This window comes from Eutrigla gurnardus (genome assembly GCF_963514095.1).
Source record: "Eutrigla gurnardus genome assembly, chromosome: 9".
Lineage (NCBI taxonomy): Eukaryota > Metazoa > Chordata > Actinopteri > Perciformes > Triglidae > Eutrigla > Eutrigla gurnardus.
Window position 1 is genome coordinate 14,841,745 of NC_139923.1, and position 20,008 is coordinate 14,861,752.

The window sequence follows — 20,008 nt, forward strand, 5'->3', positions numbered from 1 at the left end:
TGCTATTTTCTTGACTAGGTCTCCTTTGAAAAACATCTGGGTAAGTCAAATATGAGCAACTGTATTACTTTAAATACATTGAATATCATATTTAACTATGATAACTGTTAGTTATTTTATAATGTTTAAACTATTGATTTAAATATTTTTCTAAAATCTCTAGCTGATCAAAAAAGCGGAAAATAATCAACTAATAAGCCAACAACAAATACTCTTCGACTCTGTTTTCTTCAAGGTTGAAAAAGAAAAAGTGGACTGCCACAGGCATGTCAGTTTTCATCATGTATGAATATATGAAGCACACTTTTGTGTTATGTGTGAATATGTCCATTTTGAAATTTTGGTGAGAATTTCCATTATCTGGCTCAACACACTGAACATTAATATGAAATAAAGATGGTATAATATGTCAACTGTGGTCTACATCCCTGATTGTTCGACGAACACATTACTGCTTTGTAACTGATTTTCTGAAAGCCTTTTCTTTTCATTCAAGGTCAAACAAGTGCTCGTCGTCGTCTTCAGTCATGTCATTCTGCAGCCTGGCGGGATTCACGGCTGCCATCGGAGATTCTTTGTCATTCAGATTCAGCGCTTCGTCTTTAAGGAAAAAGGACCTTCAAGAGGTGAAAAACATTTCAAACTATTATTCCAGCACATCAGTCCATCTTTTTGATTTTCTCATTATATACAACTCACTGCTGTACTCGTGGAGAGGAGTTGTGTTTGCTGTGTCTGCTGCTGTTTGTTGCTTGGTTCTCCTGTATTTGACTCCTGGAGTTTTTGCTCTCACACTCCTTGTTGACTCCTGGCAGCGACGCCTCAGCAAGTGCCGTCTACAAAGCAGAAGAAGAAATCAAACCGTGTCTCAGCCACTTCAAACTCTTTAGTCAGGAAGCTGCACTCTAATACAACCCCTCACCTGTAAGCTGGCATTCAGAACCGTCCCAAAATCAAGGCTGGAGGATACATTTTTCATCAGCGATGGACTCCTGCAGCAAAACAAAAGTAACAGAATTTCAAAATTGACACAATCCATGTCTAATTCATGACAAACAAATCAATACTCTGCACCTATGCACCAAACCACAACATGGTAAACAGCAATAGTTTGAGGCAAGGTCGGTTATGATGACAAATAATTCAGTCGCGGTCAGAAAGAAACCTTCAACGGTAGCCTTGAAACTGTCACCAGGAACAGTCCAGTCATATTTATCATTCATTTTCTGAGCCTGTTAAGGAAAGAACATGTGCACTGATGTGGATGCAATAAGGAACCTAGTTTGACGCAGGGGGTAGCCAGGACAGCACTGTACACATCTATATATCGTGTCAATAACACAGTAATGTTAAAATAGATAGCACATTAAAAAGTCAAATTGAAAATATGTCTAAAGCAAGGATTTATTTGCATGTTAAGTTATATAATTGATTGTCTTTCTGAAATAATATAATATATGCGTAGGAAAATTAAATGAAATATATGCCGATAACCTAAAAACTGTGATCCACACAGGAAGTCATTAACCGTACCCTGTAATCTTCTGGGATCTCCTCCTCTGGTATTCCATCTCATCCACTGTCCACACGGCACCTTTTACATTCTCCACACGCACAAAACACTTGTGCAGGCTGAGGTTGTGGCGCACGGCGTTCTGATCCAGAGAAAATCAGAGTGAAGGAGATATTACCGAATACATGTGGCTAAATCAGGGATGACACACATCAGGATGGCAGAGTTAATTATCTGAGGGTGTGATACCTTCCAAGTGGCAGCGTTGCGTCTGAAATAAGCAAATGTCCGTGTGAACCAGTTGTATATCTCGTTGAGCGTAAGTTGCATGTCTGATGTTTCCATAATAGCCTGTAGATGGAGAGAGGGAATATAATAAAACAACTGCATCATATTACAGGTTCATATTAAAGCTGCTTCTTTTCTGATGGAAAAAGCTGTATTCACCTCCCTGACACAGAACAAGTGTACGGCTGCATTTTTATTTTCATTATTGATTAATCTGGCAATTATTTTGAGTATGATTACTTCATTATCCAATCCATTATTTGATATGGAAATATCAGTAATTAGCTCAATGCCCAAGTTGATCTATAATTTCCTTTGTTTTGTTTGATAAAAAGAAAATCAGCAGATAATCATATTTAAGGAACTGGAACCAGGGGATTTTGGCACTTTTGGGCTTGAAAAGGTACTAAAATAATATTATTAATTGACTATAAAAAAAAATTCTGGCAATGTTTTCTGTAGACAGGTATTTTAAATGAATGAGCTCACATAGCAACCAACATGACCACAGATATACAGTATATAGAGGTCATTTATCTCTCACATTCTAGGCCAGAGAATACAAAATAAGAAAACACAGAAACAATCTGATTTACAAATTATAAAATCATCTTAAAAAGGTATTAAAATAATATAAACACATGATATCTAAGATGCCTGTACAATGCTTAAATCTAAGGAAAGAAGACTGTACCTGTCGTATCAGTGTTGCATAGGTGAACGGTGGTCTGATGTCGGCGTTCTTGTAAAGCTCATATTCATTTTCTGAAACAAGACAACACATAGTGAGTGGACAATGCCCTAAAAAGTATTTATTTTCTGTGTGAACATATGACTATAACAGTACTTGCTTTACCCGAAGACAGTGAGTAGATCAAAGGGTGATGGCGACGTCTTATGGCCCCGGCACATGATGTATGAGTGGGCGACTCTCCTTCACACACATGCGATGGAGTGCTGACCGGAGCCAGAGGCTGCGGGGACGCCTTGGGTGAGTCTGACGGACTTAGCGAGGGCAGGGTGTCGGCGGCAGCAACTGAGTTAAGCTGAGATCGACACAAGCAGATGATCCAAGTTAAACAAAGGAGGAACAAGTAGGATGAAAAGATTGACGGAGAAACAAAAACAGAGTGGGCGATTTTCAACAGAGTGTAACAGAGCGATTTGCTTCGCCTCCTCAGAGGCGATTCCACTAATATAGCAAGAAGAAGGGAGCCAATTATTGTTAATTATAGGGTGAAATTGTTTGGTGAGTGTTGTGATTATGGTGCAATATTTTCAAGATTAACATCTGATTAGCTTCCACATTATGAGAGCACGTCTGAAACTGTCTGAAAACACAATGGCGGCCATCTGGCGCTAACAGCTGGGCGCCAAAATGAAATGATAAACTGCATCATGTCACACTCAGTGAGGATGGAGATCTCAACAAAGAGAAAGTGGAAAAGAATTTTGAATTTATAGTATAAAGGCGCAATGTTTTTGTTTCCAAAAGGAGCTTTTGCAACTCATCCAACTGTAAAAGTTCACCAGGTCAATTACAGGCTGGCGGTATCTATCAGTGCTAGAGAAGATGAGGCTGAAGCCAGACATGCTATCTTCACTCTCCACCACATACTGAGAGCTTACGGCTCATTTACTTTGTCTCCGTTCACACAGCTATTACTGCACGCTTATCTACCTGAAGGGCGCGTGGGTCAGCAGCTCTATCAGATTGCGGCAGCTGCAGACTCGCAGGTGCAGAGATCGACTGAGATTCTAAAGTCGGCAGATGCAGGTGAGCCATCATCGCTCGCAGACGCTCCCGTTCTTTGCAGAGCTGTTAGAGGAGATCAAGGGAGGGAGGACAAATCACAGTGGAGGGTGTTGCTTCAAAATTACTGGACACACATTGTTGAAATGGAACACTGTGAACCAAACGCATTTTGCGAGGTACATTTTCTTACAGGGTCAACGATCAGGAAGGAGACAATGTTGGCAGAACATTACATCAATATTTATCATGGGCAAGGTGGTGAAGTCTTGGGAAAACTCAGAAAAAAAAGACTATTATTCCTTCTATAAATATGAGGGGAGATATTTTTAAATCAATAGCTCACTAGCTCACATCCAAGCAGACATGTTTACAGGACTCACCTGAAGCTCAAGTTGCTGAACCACCTGCATCTGGACTCGACACTGCGCTGTGCTTCTGTCATCCAGAGTGTGCTCACTCCCTATGTGCCTGAAACACACACTGGGCCGTTAAAGGAATACCTCACTAAAAATCTGTCTGCAAAAAAGTCTGCAACTTCAGTGATAACAGCTTGGATTTACAGCAGCAACACTGGCATCCAATGTGACCTTGTGTCCTGGTTTAAAAAAAATTGGGGGTAAAATCTATCAAAATTAATTAATTCACACCAGAAATTAATTTAATGATTTGTTCTTGGCAAAGTGAGAATTGTTCAACAGCAGAGACGTAGATGATGCTCAAGTGGTTAGAGAAGTTTTTATGGAAGTTTTGATATGAAATGTCTGTTTTTATTCACCATTGAAATACATTCTGATGGCTGCAAATGAAAGCTGACTGACATTTAATAAAAATGATACAATTTATTTGTATAGCGCTTTTTCACAAACTCAAAGAAGCTTGGGCTTTAGGGTTTAGGCCTCAGTGGCTCTCATGTCTTAACCTTAGTGTTAAGCCACTGAGATATGCATGAGTTTCTCTGAAAGATAAATCACGAATCCTCAAATAGTCTTCTGCCCATTTAGATAAGATAATACTCATGATGAATACAAAATTGACAATTTTGCATAATTCCCCCGTTTACTATTATTTCCTATCCAGACAAAAGTGGCAGCAGGGAATAACGTGTTGTTGCTCAATTAAGTTCAAACACATTATTATCAGTTACATTTTATTTGTTTATCCATATATTGTTATTTTCCTTTATTTTCTATTTTCATACACAATCATTAATTTATATTTTTCTTGTGGGTTAGATTTATCCTATTGAGATAATTGTTGACAAACATCTCAGAGCCACCTTACAATCCTATAGGATACTCTACAGATTCTGATTGGAATATGCCTTTAAATCATAAACATATAATCAGAACGCATTAGGATGGAGATGTAACCTACTTGAGGAACTGGCTGAGGTCTTCACACACCGACTCACATCCAGGCCAGTTACACACACCGTGACCGTAGAGAGAGTGTGTGGCAGCACGATCAGCTTTGACAGCACTAGAATGAAAGCGTTGTCATGATTAAAAACAGCAACCAGACAACAGCAAGAAAACAAGAGCAAAGTAGCAATAAAAACAGAAAAGCTTGTTTTCTGTTCTTTTCAGGTGGCATAAAATGACAGAGAGAGGTGGAGGGGAGCAAGTGGAAAACAAATGCAGAACTATTTACTTTTGATTTGGGACATGTAGTCATATAAACTTTTTCTTTGCTGAACCACTTCAGGTGGTGGAAAACAAAGCAAGCAAACAAGACAAAATGTAATGTCCCGAGGGTAATTAGTCTTGCTGCAAAAGCAAACAGCTCCTCGCCCACACTTTGAGAGAAAGAAAATGTTTGTAGATGACAACTCTTTGATGTTTAGAAAGAAGCAGTGTCATCGCGGCTCCCATAATCAGTTTTACAGCACAAACAGACAGATCGTACCATTCTGTCCTGTGAGGAGGAGACTGCTGGTCACCGGTCTGCCCCCCTCTGGCTTTTGTTGACATTATGTTATTAGTAGAAAAGTCCTGATTGTCCTTTGATGTGGTTTCATCTTCAGTTATGCCGTTCATGAGGTCTTTCCATATCTGCTGCATCTCTGCGGGGCTGAAAACAGCTAAAAAAACAAAAACAAAACATACAGTAGATTGTAAATGTCTTATTTTTCATGTTGGGGAAACTCTACTGGGTGATTTATTATCAATATATAATACATTAGAGGCAGCATATTTTCTAGAAGCATGTTTACTCTATAATGAGAATGTTTTTGTGCTGTTCACACCTGCACTTCTTCATCTGCTCTTCATGCACACCGTTTCTATTCATTTCCATCTCAAAGCTTGAGGGCAGAAACAGGTAGAGCAAATCTTTCTCCTGACCTAATGTTACCTCTTCACCATGATACAGGAATAATTAGCACAGCTATATTGTAGCAAAGATACATTTTCTACTTTTAGGTTTCACCTTCATCCTCATCTCTTATGAGTGCAGTTATGTAAACAACTGTTAAATCAACAAGAAACAAATCTTTCTTTATCGAGGTGTCTATGACAAAATGGTATCAGATGCATGTCCATGTTAGTCTATTTTCTTTAGTATACTTGTGATATAAAATATTATAGTAACCTTACTGTCAACTTGAACCTCAATTTTGCAAATGCACCCTGAATAACAACATTAAAAACACAGGTACTGTACAGATAAATTAAACACACATTAAAATGAAACGGCTGACATCACCATTGCTTTCAGACACTGCTACTGAGGGAGAAGACTAGTGACCTGGAGAGAGGGCAGGAGAGGACAGGACTGGCCTCTGCAGCCTGAGGAGCTGCTGTTGTTGCTGCTGGAGCTGGAGAAGCTGCTGGAACACAAGCTGCTGTGCTGGGAGCTGGAGGACAATATCACATAAAAGGTATAGTATTATGGAGGAGTAGTAATAGTATTGTAAAACTCTGCTCACACTTTCTTTTCTTCTGGTCTCTAATGTATTACATTTTATTAATCCAAGGGCTTTTGCTCCAATATTGGTATGTAAACTTTAGTGCAAAGCCAGTCAATCAAACTAAAAACATGCATAAATAGAATTAAAAGAAACAGATAACAAATAACTACCTCTTTGACTTTCTTGTTGGGCTTTTGTTGAAGCAGCTGCAGGTGAATCTGTTGTTGTTTCTTGTAAAACTCTTTCAGATGTTGCTAGAACAATAGTGATGGACCATTATTTTATAACTTTTTTATTAGACATTTATCTCATTCTCAAACAACTAACAAATTACCAACGGTAACATTTCTGTCTTCAGAGAGGACTGGCCCAATTTGTGATACAAGATACAATTTCAAGATTATGTTGTTTAAAGATGGAACAGTGACAAGAACAAAGGCATGAATGACTCATTGGCAGAAGTCAAAGAATCTCAAATAAATTGATTTGATTCATATCATTAATAAATGAAGAAATTACGAAAGGAACGTCAGCTCAAATTAAAGTTCCCTAAAAGTAGTAAGGCTATACATGGAGTGAAATATGTCTGTCCATGAAAAAGCCAAAATCAATAAACTGAACTTGAAAGGACAGGCTCAGCTTAAGTGAATGTTTACCAAAATTATTATCTACTTGCATTATTTAAGTGTATTTCAGCATTAGCAGACCAGTTTGCCTGGGCTGACTGGCTAACGTCCTTTCCGTATGTTAGATGTAAGACAGCTGCTATCTTTGTAAGGTCAACTGCTAATGCTACCTAGGCCAATTTGCAGGTATAATAATATTTACCAAAATACGAAACCTTATAATTTCATTGCTGTTGTTAGAAAGTCTTGCTCTAGCAGACCACATAGTTGTGTATTACCGTTAGCTGGCCAAAAATGTAAAAACAATACATAACAGTTTTGTATTTTTGTCTAAGCTAGCTACTTTGCCTTAGCAGCCTAGCTCTTAGCTCATTTCCTAGCTTGCCTTAATGGTTATGAGCCACTGTTTGAACTTGAATAATGAGTTTCAACTTAGAAACACAAGCTAACTAGCTAATCAACACACGTAATGGCTAATGTTAAGATTACATTGCATCCACTCCTTTAGTTACACTAGTTTCAGTCCAAGTAAATACTTACAAGAAAATATAAAACTTTATTCTAAAGCCCAGTAAACCAGGGTGCAGTGTATTATTAGTAGTAGTAGTAGTAGGAGGAGCAGGAGTACCATTAGTAGTTAATTCGTATTGCATGAATACCTGTTGGAGCAGAAGGGCTTGTTGCTTCTGGACCAGAGCCTGAAGCTGGTTGGGGGACAGTAGCTGCTGCATCTGCTGAGGAGCCATCATGGCCAGAAACACCTTCAAGAGGAAGAGTTAGCATACAATTATCAAGAACCACAGTCTACAGAATGAAGGCTAGACCACAAGTGAGTGTGTGTGTGGGAGAGAGAGAGAGAGAGAGAGAGAGAGAGAGAGAGAGAGAGAGAGAGAGAGAGAGAGAGAGAGAGAGAGAGAGGGAGAAGGCAAGTGTCAGGTGTTAAACAGTAATAACCATTGAATACAAATATTTCCAATCCAATTACAAAACAGTGCTGTCAAACTCTGTGAACATCATCATGCCAGATTGTGTCATTGACCCCAAATGAGATAAGAGATAGGCTGACCAGGTAATTAGCAACACAATTACATGCTTGTTGTGACTCCTAATAGAAGTGTATGGGTATTAATGATAGCAAACACCCCCCGAATAATAACCGATCTAGCCTACACTGTTACTGATTCACTGACAAATAACAGAGTGGCTCTCCCTTTGTATTCAAAGAGAGGCTGCGGCCAACTGACACGATGCATTAGGAAACAACCCTTACAAATTCAACATGCCGTATTATTAACACTGCTAAAAAATAATTTATTGTTTGGAATACTATAATGTATTATTTCATATTTATGTCTTCTTTTTCTGCATATAAAAAGTCATTTGCCGTATACAGACATGTGTAAAGGCTGTGACCTGATGCTCTTAGGTTTCAGTGAAGCCGTATGTGTATATTGGAGTAATATCTTAGTGGCTTGCAGGATGTAATGAAAAAGGAGCACAATAGGGATTTCAAGTTTGTCATTTTTGTTGCCAATCCTTTCAGATATCCCCTGCGTTTCAACCAGACTGATGAGATAACTAGAAAGTTAAGAACTTTTTGAATCCCCAGAGACGGGGATTCAAAAATCAAACAAAAAACAGACAGATAGTGGTGGAATAAGCAGAAAATGTGCAGCATTTATTTGACTCTTACTTATCCTAATATCCGTTATCCATCCACATGTCTCTTAAATTTTCACACAACTAAACAAAACAGGAATTGTCTGTATATGTATTGATTTATGCTAGTTGCAATCCTAGTGTTACACTATTGGTGTCTTTCCTGAATCTTCATGTGTATCTAAGAAGGCACTGACATATCGCTGGCTTCATTACCATGCTATACAAATCGTTCAGTAACCATCCGTTGTGTGCGGAATGAATGCTACAGAAATAAGTTACAGACGGAGGTTCTTCTCTTTCATTATAGGAAAAACCAGTCTTCTCAATGGTGTTCATTTTAAAATGTGGCAGAGTTGGCAGGTTGAGAACGTTCATATCAGAAGCCATTATTATGTTTGGAAGACTGAAGTCACACTTTCTGGCAGCGTAACGGTGGCAATATGACATTGTCACCTACTATAGCCATGTTCTCTGAAAATGACAAAGAATAGCACGTTTAAAAATTCAGCTCACATGGTTGCAAAAAATGCTATCAGACCCTCTACAATGGACAGTGCCAACGTTTTTATAGGCTCACATGTTCAGTGCGCTTTGAGAAAGTGAATTAAGAGGAAAAAAGAGCAGCGCCAAACTGACGAGACGAGAGAACAGACTCAGGAAATGTCGGTGACCAGGCATTCATTACGTTGTTGTTTCATTTATCCCCCTAGATTAAGATTCCCAGGGATGGAATCACAACAGGCAACCATAAAATTGTGTTGGGTCATGCTTATTTGCCTTTCACTTGCATCTGTTTGGCTGAGGTCTATGGACAATTACTTCTCCCTGGCTCTGACTCTCAAACTAATAATGAAGGGCTAACAGAGTTCTGCGTGTCAACTCCCAACCTGGATCAGATCTCATATGAAATTCCTGCCACTGTCAACAGAGCCGCCGCGGGCTCCGGGTTTGCTGTCCTGTCACAGGACGTCCAATATGGAGCTGACATGCTGTATTTCTCTTGACGTCCCCACTGTTCTATTTCCCACTTATGAAGAGACGGAGGAAGAAGAGGAGAACGAGGGGGAGGTTGTGGAGTATAGGAGGTAGATGAGGTTACCTGTTTATGGTGTAGACTCTGCCAGTTTTCACCATTCACTTCACTGCAGGAATCCCCATTAGCTACTCTCTCTCCTGCACCGATGTCTGTGTGACTGAGGAGGCTGCTGGCTGGGGTTTGACGGGCTGTCGTGGGACTGAGAGGAGACTCAGGCATACCAGCTCAAGACCTAATAGAAAACAGTCAAACCTAAATAAGTTGTTAGGTTGAAACACTGTAGCTACACTTCAGCATCATTGCTGAATTACACCATTGTGTGGCTTTGCGTTAAAGACTTAGCAAGAAAAATTACCCCAAAGATAATAGATATGATTTTTGAGGTGCTGGCTAATAATCATACAAAGAGGGAACCAAATACAGTAAAAGCAAAAAAAACATTACTTTGCATAATTTAAATAAAAAATGAAGGCTACAAATACATTGAAATAGAACCGCAGACTAGATAAATGTAATAAATCTGTGATTTCCATGTCAGAAGTTAGTTGCATGTGAGGAAACTGCAAAAAACATTGATATTTTGTCATAGTCCATTTACATTAAGAACTTCTCAACATCAAAACCCTCCAGACTTGATGCACAAATAACATTAATATCATACTATGAGTTTCCAATAGGTCCTTAAATGGTGTGTCCACGAAAGTGCATGCAAATATTATTTATGTCGAACATGACCGTTATCATATCATGTGTATTTATGGTTTGTTATTGGCAGTGCATGAATGTCCAGGAAAGCTTGCTTGGAGGTTTCAAATCTGCCTCAAATGTAACTTGTCTTGAAGAAACTAAAAATACGTATGAAAGACAGCTATCAAGTGCAGCCTATTACCTCGGCAACTGAGCACAAGTAGGAGTTTAACTACTTTAAGGACTAACTTTAAGAGCTACCTCCTAAAACATGCAAGAATTACATTCACATGAAAGCTCTCTGACACCCCTATTCTATCAGAACTGTATTAAAGCTACATACCGTTGAGGTGAATAGTCGAATTCAGAGCAGCCGGGAGAGTTGATGTCTCCAAGTCATGCAGTTTGGAGTGAGGATGGGAGAGAACTGATGGAGATGTGTGTCTACCTGAGGGGGAGGAGTCACAGTGTCACTCCGTGAGTTAGACACTGAGGAGAGCAGTGTATTACCAGGATGTGGAAAACAATATACATCATTTTCATTGTAGGCTTAAAAGTTAGCATTGTTTACCTGGTGAGTGTCTCTTTGTAAAAAAGGTCTTCTACATTTCACATGAATCAATAAATGACAATGGCAAGAAAATTGATGATAACATATAGACAAATCATGAGGTTGTGCAGTAAGAATCCATTTTTGTAGGGATTGCTTTTATTTGTTATATTTATATATTCATGGACATACACAGGGCAATAAAAATAACTCAAAACAAGCATCATTTACCATCTTTCATGATTAAAACGGAGAGTTCTCTTTGAGAAATGACAAGTAGTTGTCCGTGACTTTATTTAGATATGCGGCATCAACAACAAAAAGAACTCTGCAGCTACACGACTGTCAAACTGTTTTCAAAGAGCTATTTACAGTAGTGTCTGCACTCCTCTTAAATAGCACATCAGAAAAACAAATCAAGTGTTTTAATTTTGGCTGTTGATAAATGCGGTGCACCCTAGAGTGTAACACTTCAACACAGCTGCACTGATAAACAATACCTGAAATGACTTCAAACTGTAGACAAACATTTCTGCACCGTCATGTCTTCAGGACCTTAATCATTTTTGGATCCGTTTTGTCATTTTGTTTGTTTGTAAAAACTGTTTTCTCTTTTTTCTTCTTCTTCTTTTAAGCATACCACCTTTTTTTTTACACTCCTGCAGTGGCTTCCTGTAATGTTTTTTTTATGGCAAAATATGTTTGACAGACTGCAAGAACATGATGATGGAAGATGATGAGGACCAATTAAAAGGCTGCCTTCATCAGGAGTAATTATTATGTCTTTGGTGAGACAAGATGGATATCAAGGTAAAGAACAAAGACGCTGTTTTCCTTTGTTTTCCTTTGTCATGCAATTAGAATGAGAAAGGCATAGCTATGAATCTACACAACAATAATTTAACCCACTTAAAAGATTAAGATTCAGGTTTCATGCACATGTGGATTTGTGCTGTATAATTAAATATGATGCATATACAAAAGTGACAGTTTAACAAAAAAAGGCCAAAGGGATCTCCTCTCTCCAAAGCAAGTCTTAAAGCAGGACAGAACAATTCATGATTGAATTGTCGATATTGTTACCAAGGTAACTTTCTGCCACCTACTGGATTAGTATTTCCCTGCCCTCCGGTTTTTATTGGAAGACAAAAATAGTGTACATTTCTTTTGTATGGTGAGAAACAGGTAAAAGCAAACCTATCTATGTAGTCGCCACCTTGTTCAACATTTCATCATGCTAATTTATGGCAGCTCAGGAATTAAATTAAAAGGGGACTTTGTTAGGTTAAGCTTTGATCTACTCTTTGACAGCTGGAGACATACACCAGCAGCCAGGAAACATGAGCTCTTGCACTGGTGGTGTCATGATCCTGCTGCCATATGACTCTATCACGCCCCCTAGTGCTGAGTCATTCACCTGCCAACAGCGCAGTCTGCATGTCATGGGTTGACTGCCGTACCCTCTCCCAGGTGTAGCCCTGCCATATAAGTCAGGTAGGCTTTCTGGAAAGTAGCAATGTCTCATCCAGCTCCACGCTGCGTTGACGCTCCAAGGCTGATAGTATGGTTGAGTCCAAGCCAAAGAACTCATCTCATAACTCCTTGGTTCCTGCAGAGAGCATCGTGGCTCCACACAACCCAAAGATCTGCTTTCATAGAACCTGCCCAGAAAGCAGCTGGTCTGCATCCAAGCCAGGCACCCTGCCACTTTGTCACGTCTCCCCCTCTTCCTCCTCCCCCTGGTCTTGTGCTGCCTGAAGTTCCCCTGCTGGAAGTCTCTCAGGTGAGCTTGGTGGACACCCCAGTAATGGCCCCGGCCGTCCTCACAGCGCCTCACCTTCACAAAGCAGTCGTTCATGGACAAGTTGTGCCGGACACTGTTCCTCCAGCCTGGACCCCGGCTCCTGAGGTGAGGAAACTGCTCCTCCATTGCTCTGTAGATAGACGCCAGGTTGAGTTTCTGGGAGGGGGAGGACAGGAGGACTTTCGCGATCAGGGCAGTGTAGGAGAGTGAGGGCTTTAACAGCTGTGTGTCCTCAGAGGAGGGATCGTCTGAGGAGATGCCCTTGTTATCTAGAGGGTTGGTGAGGATGCTCGCATAGCCACTGGCAGCCTCTGACATCGTTGGAACCATTTCTTGTCCTATAATTTCTTTGCTGCTCTCTTCTGTCGTAGATGTATTTATGAAGTCACATCCAGCTTTTTCTTCTTTCGTATATGAAGTATCTGAGGGATGTTGTCTTGTTTGTCCTTTCTCTGGATTCATTGTTCTTTTTCCTTCAAAGTCCTTGCACGTCAGGGAAATTTGAAGTTTCCTGTTCGATATCACATCTCACGTTCTCTGAGTTTGCTTCTTTCCAAAAATGCTGGACAACCTGTTATCCTCCACACAGCCTTTAGATGCTTTTATACTGTTCCTGTTCAATTCAGGAGGGGTTCACCGCTCTTCTATTAAGACACAACACTATTACTCACTGTTAAAATATGTATTATATTTGCTCGGTAGGATTAAGGACTGGGGACCTGAACATGCCACGGTGTCACAGCTGTGCGATAAACACAGGAAATACTACAAACACAAGATAAATCTTGATATGGATAAGCAGATAAAAGAATGAGCTTATTTGGAATGTTTTTTTCTGACATAGTATCAGGCTTTCACAGCTATTGCACCATCAGAGAGTCAGCAATGGTCAGTGGAAATGAATTTGGAGACTTAAACAGTATGCGGAGGCCATTTGTTCCGTGTAAGACCTCATGTAAGTCATTTTGGGCCAAAAGCAGCAAACACAAATAGCTGCCATGTTAAATCTCATGCTTGTTATACAAATAGTTTTGCAACTCTCCAGGGAGAAATTACAGTTAGATGAGAACAGTGTCCACCAAAGTTTTTGGTGTTGGACTATTTTTTCCTGTAAGAAACATTATCATGATCACTATATACTGTAGATTATATCACACACATTCTCTGGTTTGAAGTAACAAGAGGATGATATTTTCTCCTCCTGGGTTTAGACTACTGTAAGTCCCTTCTGGCCTATTTATAGTCTTGGCCCTTGCAACAATGTCAGCTGTAACTCGACTCCATCTGTTAAGTCAGAGCATGTTGAATGTCAGTTGCCAGAAGCAGAAGCGCTGCAGCTCACTTCCCGCTGACTCTCCTACAGGGCGCCTCATGGAGTTTGTAGGAGAACAAGGACCTTCTGGGCCCTGCAGCCTCTTAGGAGTGCCAGGCTTCAGCTCTTTGGACATGGATGATGATGAGTGTGAAGTAGTGATCGGCATCAGGCCCAAATCTTCTCCTCTCCCACGGAGAAGAAGTTCTGAGAGTGACATGGACTCTTGGTCTGAGCCGCCCTTGTCTGGCTCCAGGAAAGTGTCCTTTGCAGACGCCAAGGGCCTCCGTTTAGTGCAAGTGAAGGAGTTTGACACTTGGGACATACCCAAGTTGCCAAAATGTGACTCTTCTGAGTGCGAAGGAAAAGTTGCAGAGGAATACTTCCTAACTCCTCTCACTTTCTCCCTTCCATTGTCTACTGAGGAGCTGTTGGTCAAAGTCCGGGAGCAGAAAGTGGAGCTGGAGACCATCAAGCTACTTCCAGGGACCACGATACTGAAAGGAGTGATCCGTGTCCTCAACGTTTCCTTCAGTAAGGCGGTATATGTCCGAACCACTTTGGACACCTGGTCCAGCCACTATGACCTCCTGGCCGAGTACCTGCCCGATTGCAGTGACAGTCTGACAGACTGCTTCTCGTTCAGGCTCACCCTGGTGCCCCCGTTCGGAGAGCAGGGAGCCAGGGTTGACTTTTGTCTGCGATATGAGACTCCAGTGGGCACATTCTGGGCCAATAATAACAACAGGAACTACGTGCTGTTCTGTCACCAGAGAGAGAAAGAAAAATTTAACAAAAAGAGCTGCCTTAAGACCGTCAGGTGAGGATATAGTGTTTCACTCAAGTCCCATAATGCTTTTAGACACAATTCAATGCATTCAATTATGACAATACCCATCATGTAACCCAGCCAAAGGTTATTAAAAACGTAACATGGATTATCACATCTAGCACTGATAAATACCATCAGCAAAACTATTTAAAATATTTCAGAATCGCAATGTTAGGTGGATGGGTTGTTGATACTGTTGATACTGAAAGTCTCATAAAGGTCGACTGATCAAAATGTTATTGATTCACAGTCAGAACTTTTCTGCTGTGGAAAACCTTTCTGCATCGGAAGCTTCATCGCAGGAAAACATTTCAGCAGGTGAATATTTATTTTGCCAATTGTGAATATGAATGAATTTGTGGAATTTAAAAAGGCATAGCTGTAATAGTGCAGCCTCAATATTAATCAAAATGGGTTTTTTTCCAGATGGGTCAGAACATGGAGTGGAGGCAGACTGTATCAAAGCCAAGCAAATCTGTGATGGACAGTCAGGAACATCAGAGGCGGATCGACACACATCACTGGTGAGTTAATTAAAAAGACATAGCAGACCCATTAGCCAAGTTTACTAATACATTCTATGCCTTGCCTTTAGACTTCCTAGTCAAATACCCTTTAATGGCAATCAATACATTTCATAAGTCAGTGAGTCATATAAACTATGTAAGTTACAGTGACCTGTCAGTTACTAGAGAATTGTTCTGAAATCCTAAATCCTTCTCGTCAAACACCACAGATTATTTTTCGTTATTTAAACAAACTCTTATTTTCATTTTAACTTAATTTGACATATTGTATGTATTATTGGCTATGAAAGGGAGCCACGGTGTGTCGGAAAGGAGGAACAGAGAATTTAACATGACCCCTGATGCACTTTATGAGGGCATATCACATGACCAGGACTTGAGTAGCAGCAGAGTCACATAATGTACTGTGCACCTAAAGGACACCAAGTGCATGCTGTTTGCATTTTCTCAGTGTCTTACATTTTGCCATGCAGGCTACTCTACTCATGTTACTGTGTGAGCAAATTGAAAGTAATCTTTTCTTGATGGATAGACCGAGAGCAGACAGAACTGCAGTCGAAGAAGTCACCGAAAAACGGCACGGATGGCTCGGGTGAAGGACTACTTTTCTCAGAGGAAGGGAGGAGATGATGACACTGTCAGAGATGAATCATCTCCAGAAGCAAAGCAGACAACTGAAGAAGAAGCACACTCAGACATGCGATCATTTCCTGAGGGGAGCAGTAAATCAGAAGGTTCCTCTCACTTTGTCTCCAAATCCCTGGAAACATGCAGCGAACTTCTCCTAGATGTTCCACATGATACGTCACCAGTGCATGACCACACGTGCAACGGAGAGACAGGGAAATCTAAGAGTACCAGTGTGGCTGACTCAGGAGGTGACAGATCCACAGATATTCCAGACAATCCATCAAATGATGAGCCTGCTCCTGCAGAATGCCAAGATATCAACAAGTCTGTCTCAGAAGTAGAGGAAAGCATCCAGAAGCAAAGCAAGAGTCATGAATCTATTAGCAACATTGCAGCTGAACGAGCTGACAGTGGTGTTTCAGCAGTGACCAACAGCTTCACATTTGGAACTGTGGTGGCCCCGCTGTATCATCAGGTGTTTGGCAGAATGCGAAGTGAAAATCCAGTACGGGCTTCACTGCATGTTGGAAGCGTATCTCCGAGTTACCCACACACTGAATGCAGACAGAATAGCTGCACTGATCCAACAGATGCTAGCGGTAACGATGGCGAGGTTCAGGGAAACTATTTGATTGCAACTCAGGAATCAAACCAAGACATGAACGAAGAAGAAGGAACAAGTTTGAGCATGACAGCGAACAACGTCCCGGACCACGCAGATGATATCATTATTTCAGGAGACACAGTCCTACAGCCGCACGCTGTAAACATTTTAAGTGCTGATGTTTTTAATCCAACAATACCCACTGAGAGTTTACATCTCCGGGAAGAAGCACAGGAAGACAATCTGACCTATGACCTTCAAGTGCCAGAGCGTACATGTAGACAAACTACAACCAATCGAGATGAAACACTCGCACAAAGTAAAACACAAGAAGTCATGACCAGTCTGGAGTCCTCATCTATGTCACCTCCCCCTTCTCAGAGTGCATCAGAGTGCGTCAGTGACGAGACTGACCAACAGACCAGCAGTAGTGGGCAGAACGACTGTAGGCGTGTATCTGAGTCAAGCAAAGATGATGATGTCAGCAAAACGGTAACTATATCAACCACCAATGCCATTTCAGAGGAAGATCAAACATTTGACGCTTTACTTGTTTTGGACCCTAAGCACGTGAAAAATCCAGCTACGAAAGAAACTGAGAATAGCCATGCTTGTTGTTTTGATATAGAGGAAGAACAGGATGTCACAACACCTCAGATATTATGTGTTGACATGAATAATGTGGAAGAGGTCAACAACAAGAATGATCAGAAGAAAGATCACATGCGTGGTGACGTGTCCGTGGAGCACAAAGATGAAGACGCAAGAAAAGTAGTGCATAGTGAAGTGGAAGCTGCTGTCGCAAAACAGGAGGATTTCTGTTTCGACGCTTCTGAAGTTAATTGGGAAATGATGGTTGAAGAAGAGGAGAAAATCATATTAACGGACGAAGAGGAATGTGAGGCAGTAGGTTTAAAGGTCGTGGGGAAAGATCAAGGACAGTTGGAGGGTGAAGGGAGAGAGACACCATCAGAAAACAGTGATGTGTCAGCGTTGGAGAAAGAGGATGAAGATGTTTTAGAGAGCAAGGAGAGCATTGAAGAGGAGGAAATTGGAGCGATTGTGGTTGGAAAAGACAGGGAAGAAGTTGAAAAGGAATTACAATATTTTCAAGCCTCAAATACAGCTGGAGAGGAAGAGCTAGCTGATGAGCTTGAGGGAGAGGAAACAGAGGAACAAGAGGAGACACAGTTAGAGAAAGAAAAACTCTTTGAAAAGAGGTCAATATCGGAAAAGACAAATGTCCAAGATGAAGAGGAGAAAGAGGAGGAGGAAGAAATGGTAATAGACTTGAACAATGATAATGAAGCAGGTGTGGAGGAACACTTCAAATCATGGGAGGTAAATGTAGAAGAGGAGAATCCAGACTACAAGGAGGGAATTCCCGTTGATGAAACGGGAGAGTCAGAGATCGTAGATGCAGAGTCAGAGAGCATGTCAGTAGAGGATGGGGGAAGCTGCTTTGAAGGGACGTTAGACATTACACAAATCAAGGTTGAAGATGGTTTATCTGCTCCGGTGAACAATGTCCAGGACAAGAGTGTAACTGACAAAGAAAATGGACATATCCCAGCTGAAATGCAACTTTACCGAGAGGAAGATTTCCAAAGCAACGAGAACGTCACACGTGGCCTATCGAAAGCTGCAAGAGATGAGAACAAACCTGCTGCACAGGGAGGATGGGGCATTTTTACAGATGAACCTGAAAGCAACCAAACGGGCCACGACAGCGCCTCAGCAGAGTCCGACTCGGACGACGAGATGGAGTTGTACATGCACTGCCTCAGGGCCGTTCACAGCGGGTCGCAGGCCCAGAAAGACAGGGGCAAAGATGCAGGTTTTGGCGTGGGCAAATTAAAGCACTCCACCAGCAGAAGCAAACTGCTGTCCACGCCTATGCCATCCATCAGCGAGTCTCTGGATGAAGAACAGCACCTCAGCCGCCTTTCAGTCAGTCATGTGGACACGGCGACAGCAGGCCAACCTGCAGCCGCAGCTCTGCTAGCGTCAAGTGGACAGGCGAGCCCCAGCACAAATGTTTCGAGGTGGACAGATACTTTTTCCTGCAGCAATATCTCCAAAACGTTGTTAAACGCCACCTTGTTAGTGGTGTTTTTAGTCGTGGCCTACTATTATGATTTCCTTGCCTGTTTTGGGCTCTACATGATATCAGTGGTTTGGCTCTACTGTCAAGAAGAGAGGCAGCCGGGAAAACCAAAAAACAAGAGGTAAAAACAGAGTTGAATTAAAGCGTTAACATCCGTGTCGGTTGTTTTATTGTTTAACATGGACTTCTTATGAGTGTCTTTTTACTCCATACTCTCATACCACCATTTGATATTTCCCGTCATCTGTGTTCGAGCACCATTCAACACCTACACAACTAGTAATTGTCTAAATAGAAGAGGAGAAATGCATACAATAGTGAATGATAATGGGCATTCATTTAAAGTATATGTTTATTTATTTCACACAGTATTCAAAAACAACAATATGCAAGATGAAACATTGTGCAGGGGAGGTTAGAAACCACGAAAAAGGCTTCTAAGTCTCCCTCTAAGCAGCAGGGACAGCTAGAGAAGAGAAAAATGAAAATAAAGAAGAATAAAATAGGCTGTACATCTACAAAAATGTGTGTGTGTGTGTGTGTGTGTGTGGGGGGGGGGGGGGGGGGTATGAGACATATCAGATTACATGGGGGGGGGGGGGGGGTATGAGACATATCAGATTACATGCTGTATATTCCCTATGGGAGGATGCTAACTCTCTGTTGTCAAGAGTATGAACCACTTTTCTTTATGTTACTTACATAAAACTTTAGCATCAACTCAGACAACAGGCTGCGGACCATTGCTTACACTGATCTGTTTGCAGAGTGTTTATGTGTATGGATGCCACCTGTAGACGGTTTGTTTTGGGAACCTTTTGTCTTCTTGAGTCTGGAATCAATAAATTGTACTATAGATGATATATAAATGAGTACTGTAGTAGTGTTCACAGTCCTAATAGTAGCCAGCTCAGAGTGAATAACAATAAGAACAGATTTAATTTACATTTCATTTGCAATTTAGCATCTACAGCCAGAGCGACTCTGAAGTGTTGCTAAAGCTGAATGCTTAGCAAAGCTAACTGTGTGTTGTGTAGCAGGTATCATCTTCACCATGTTCACGTGTTATCATTCAAACTTTCTTATTAGCCCTAAAGTACAGCTAAGGCTGATGAAAATGTCAATAGCATTGTAGGTAATTTGGTTTATTAACCAAAGAATTGTAC

At 41.0% G+C, this 20,008-nt stretch overlaps 2 protein-coding genes across 2 annotated transcripts; one reads left to right on the forward strand and one right to left on the reverse strand.

The window, feature by feature from the left end:
- Nucleotides 1–487: 487 nt before the first annotated feature.
- Nucleotides 488–10,921, reverse strand: LOC311018845 (forkhead box protein P4-like; the record flags this gene model as incomplete). The annotated part of the gene is made up of 16 exons (XM_084017914.1): nt 10,820–10,921; nt 9,853–10,021; nt 7,751–7,852; nt 6,636–6,719; nt 6,303–6,411; nt 5,463–5,637; nt 4,932–5,036; nt 3,938–4,025; nt 3,483–3,620; nt 2,658–2,847; nt 2,496–2,566; nt 1,763–1,864; nt 1,534–1,655; nt 923–992; nt 700–836; nt 488–617 (listed from the first exon to the last, which is right to left on the reverse strand). The coding sequence occupies exons 2-16, from the start codon at nt 10,006–10,008 to the stop codon at nt 488–490; spliced, it is 1,779 nt and encodes a 592-aa protein (XP_083874040.1). The 5' UTR covers nt 10,009–10,021; nt 10,820–10,921.
- A 3,133-nt stretch (nt 10,922–14,054) lies between these two features.
- On the forward strand, nt 14,055–19,051 carry ppp1r3ab (protein phosphatase 1, regulatory subunit 3Ab). Its single transcript, XM_084017915.1, has 4 exons — nt 14,055–14,962; nt 15,225–15,292; nt 15,401–15,498; nt 16,034–19,051. Exons 1-4 carry the CDS (start codon nt 14,091–14,093, stop codon nt 18,965–18,967), a joined length of 3,972 nt encoding a protein of 1,323 aa, XP_083874041.1. The 5' UTR covers nt 14,055–14,090; the 3' UTR covers nt 18,968–19,051.
- The last annotated feature ends 957 nt before the right edge of the window (nt 19,052–20,008 follow it).

Coding starts and splice junctions, on each gene's coding strand:
- ppp1r3ab (XM_084017915.1), top strand. CDS start 14,091: ATGTCAGCTGTAACTCGACTCCATCTGTTAAGTCAGAGCATGTTGAAT. Junction 14,963..15,224: donor AGCTGCCTTAAGACCGTCAG/GTGAGGATATAG, acceptor ATTGATTCACAG/TCAGAACTTTTCTGCTGTGG. Junction 15,499..16,033: donor CGGATCGACACACATCACTG/GTGAGTTAATTA, acceptor CTTGATGGATAG/ACCGAGAGCAGACAGAACTG.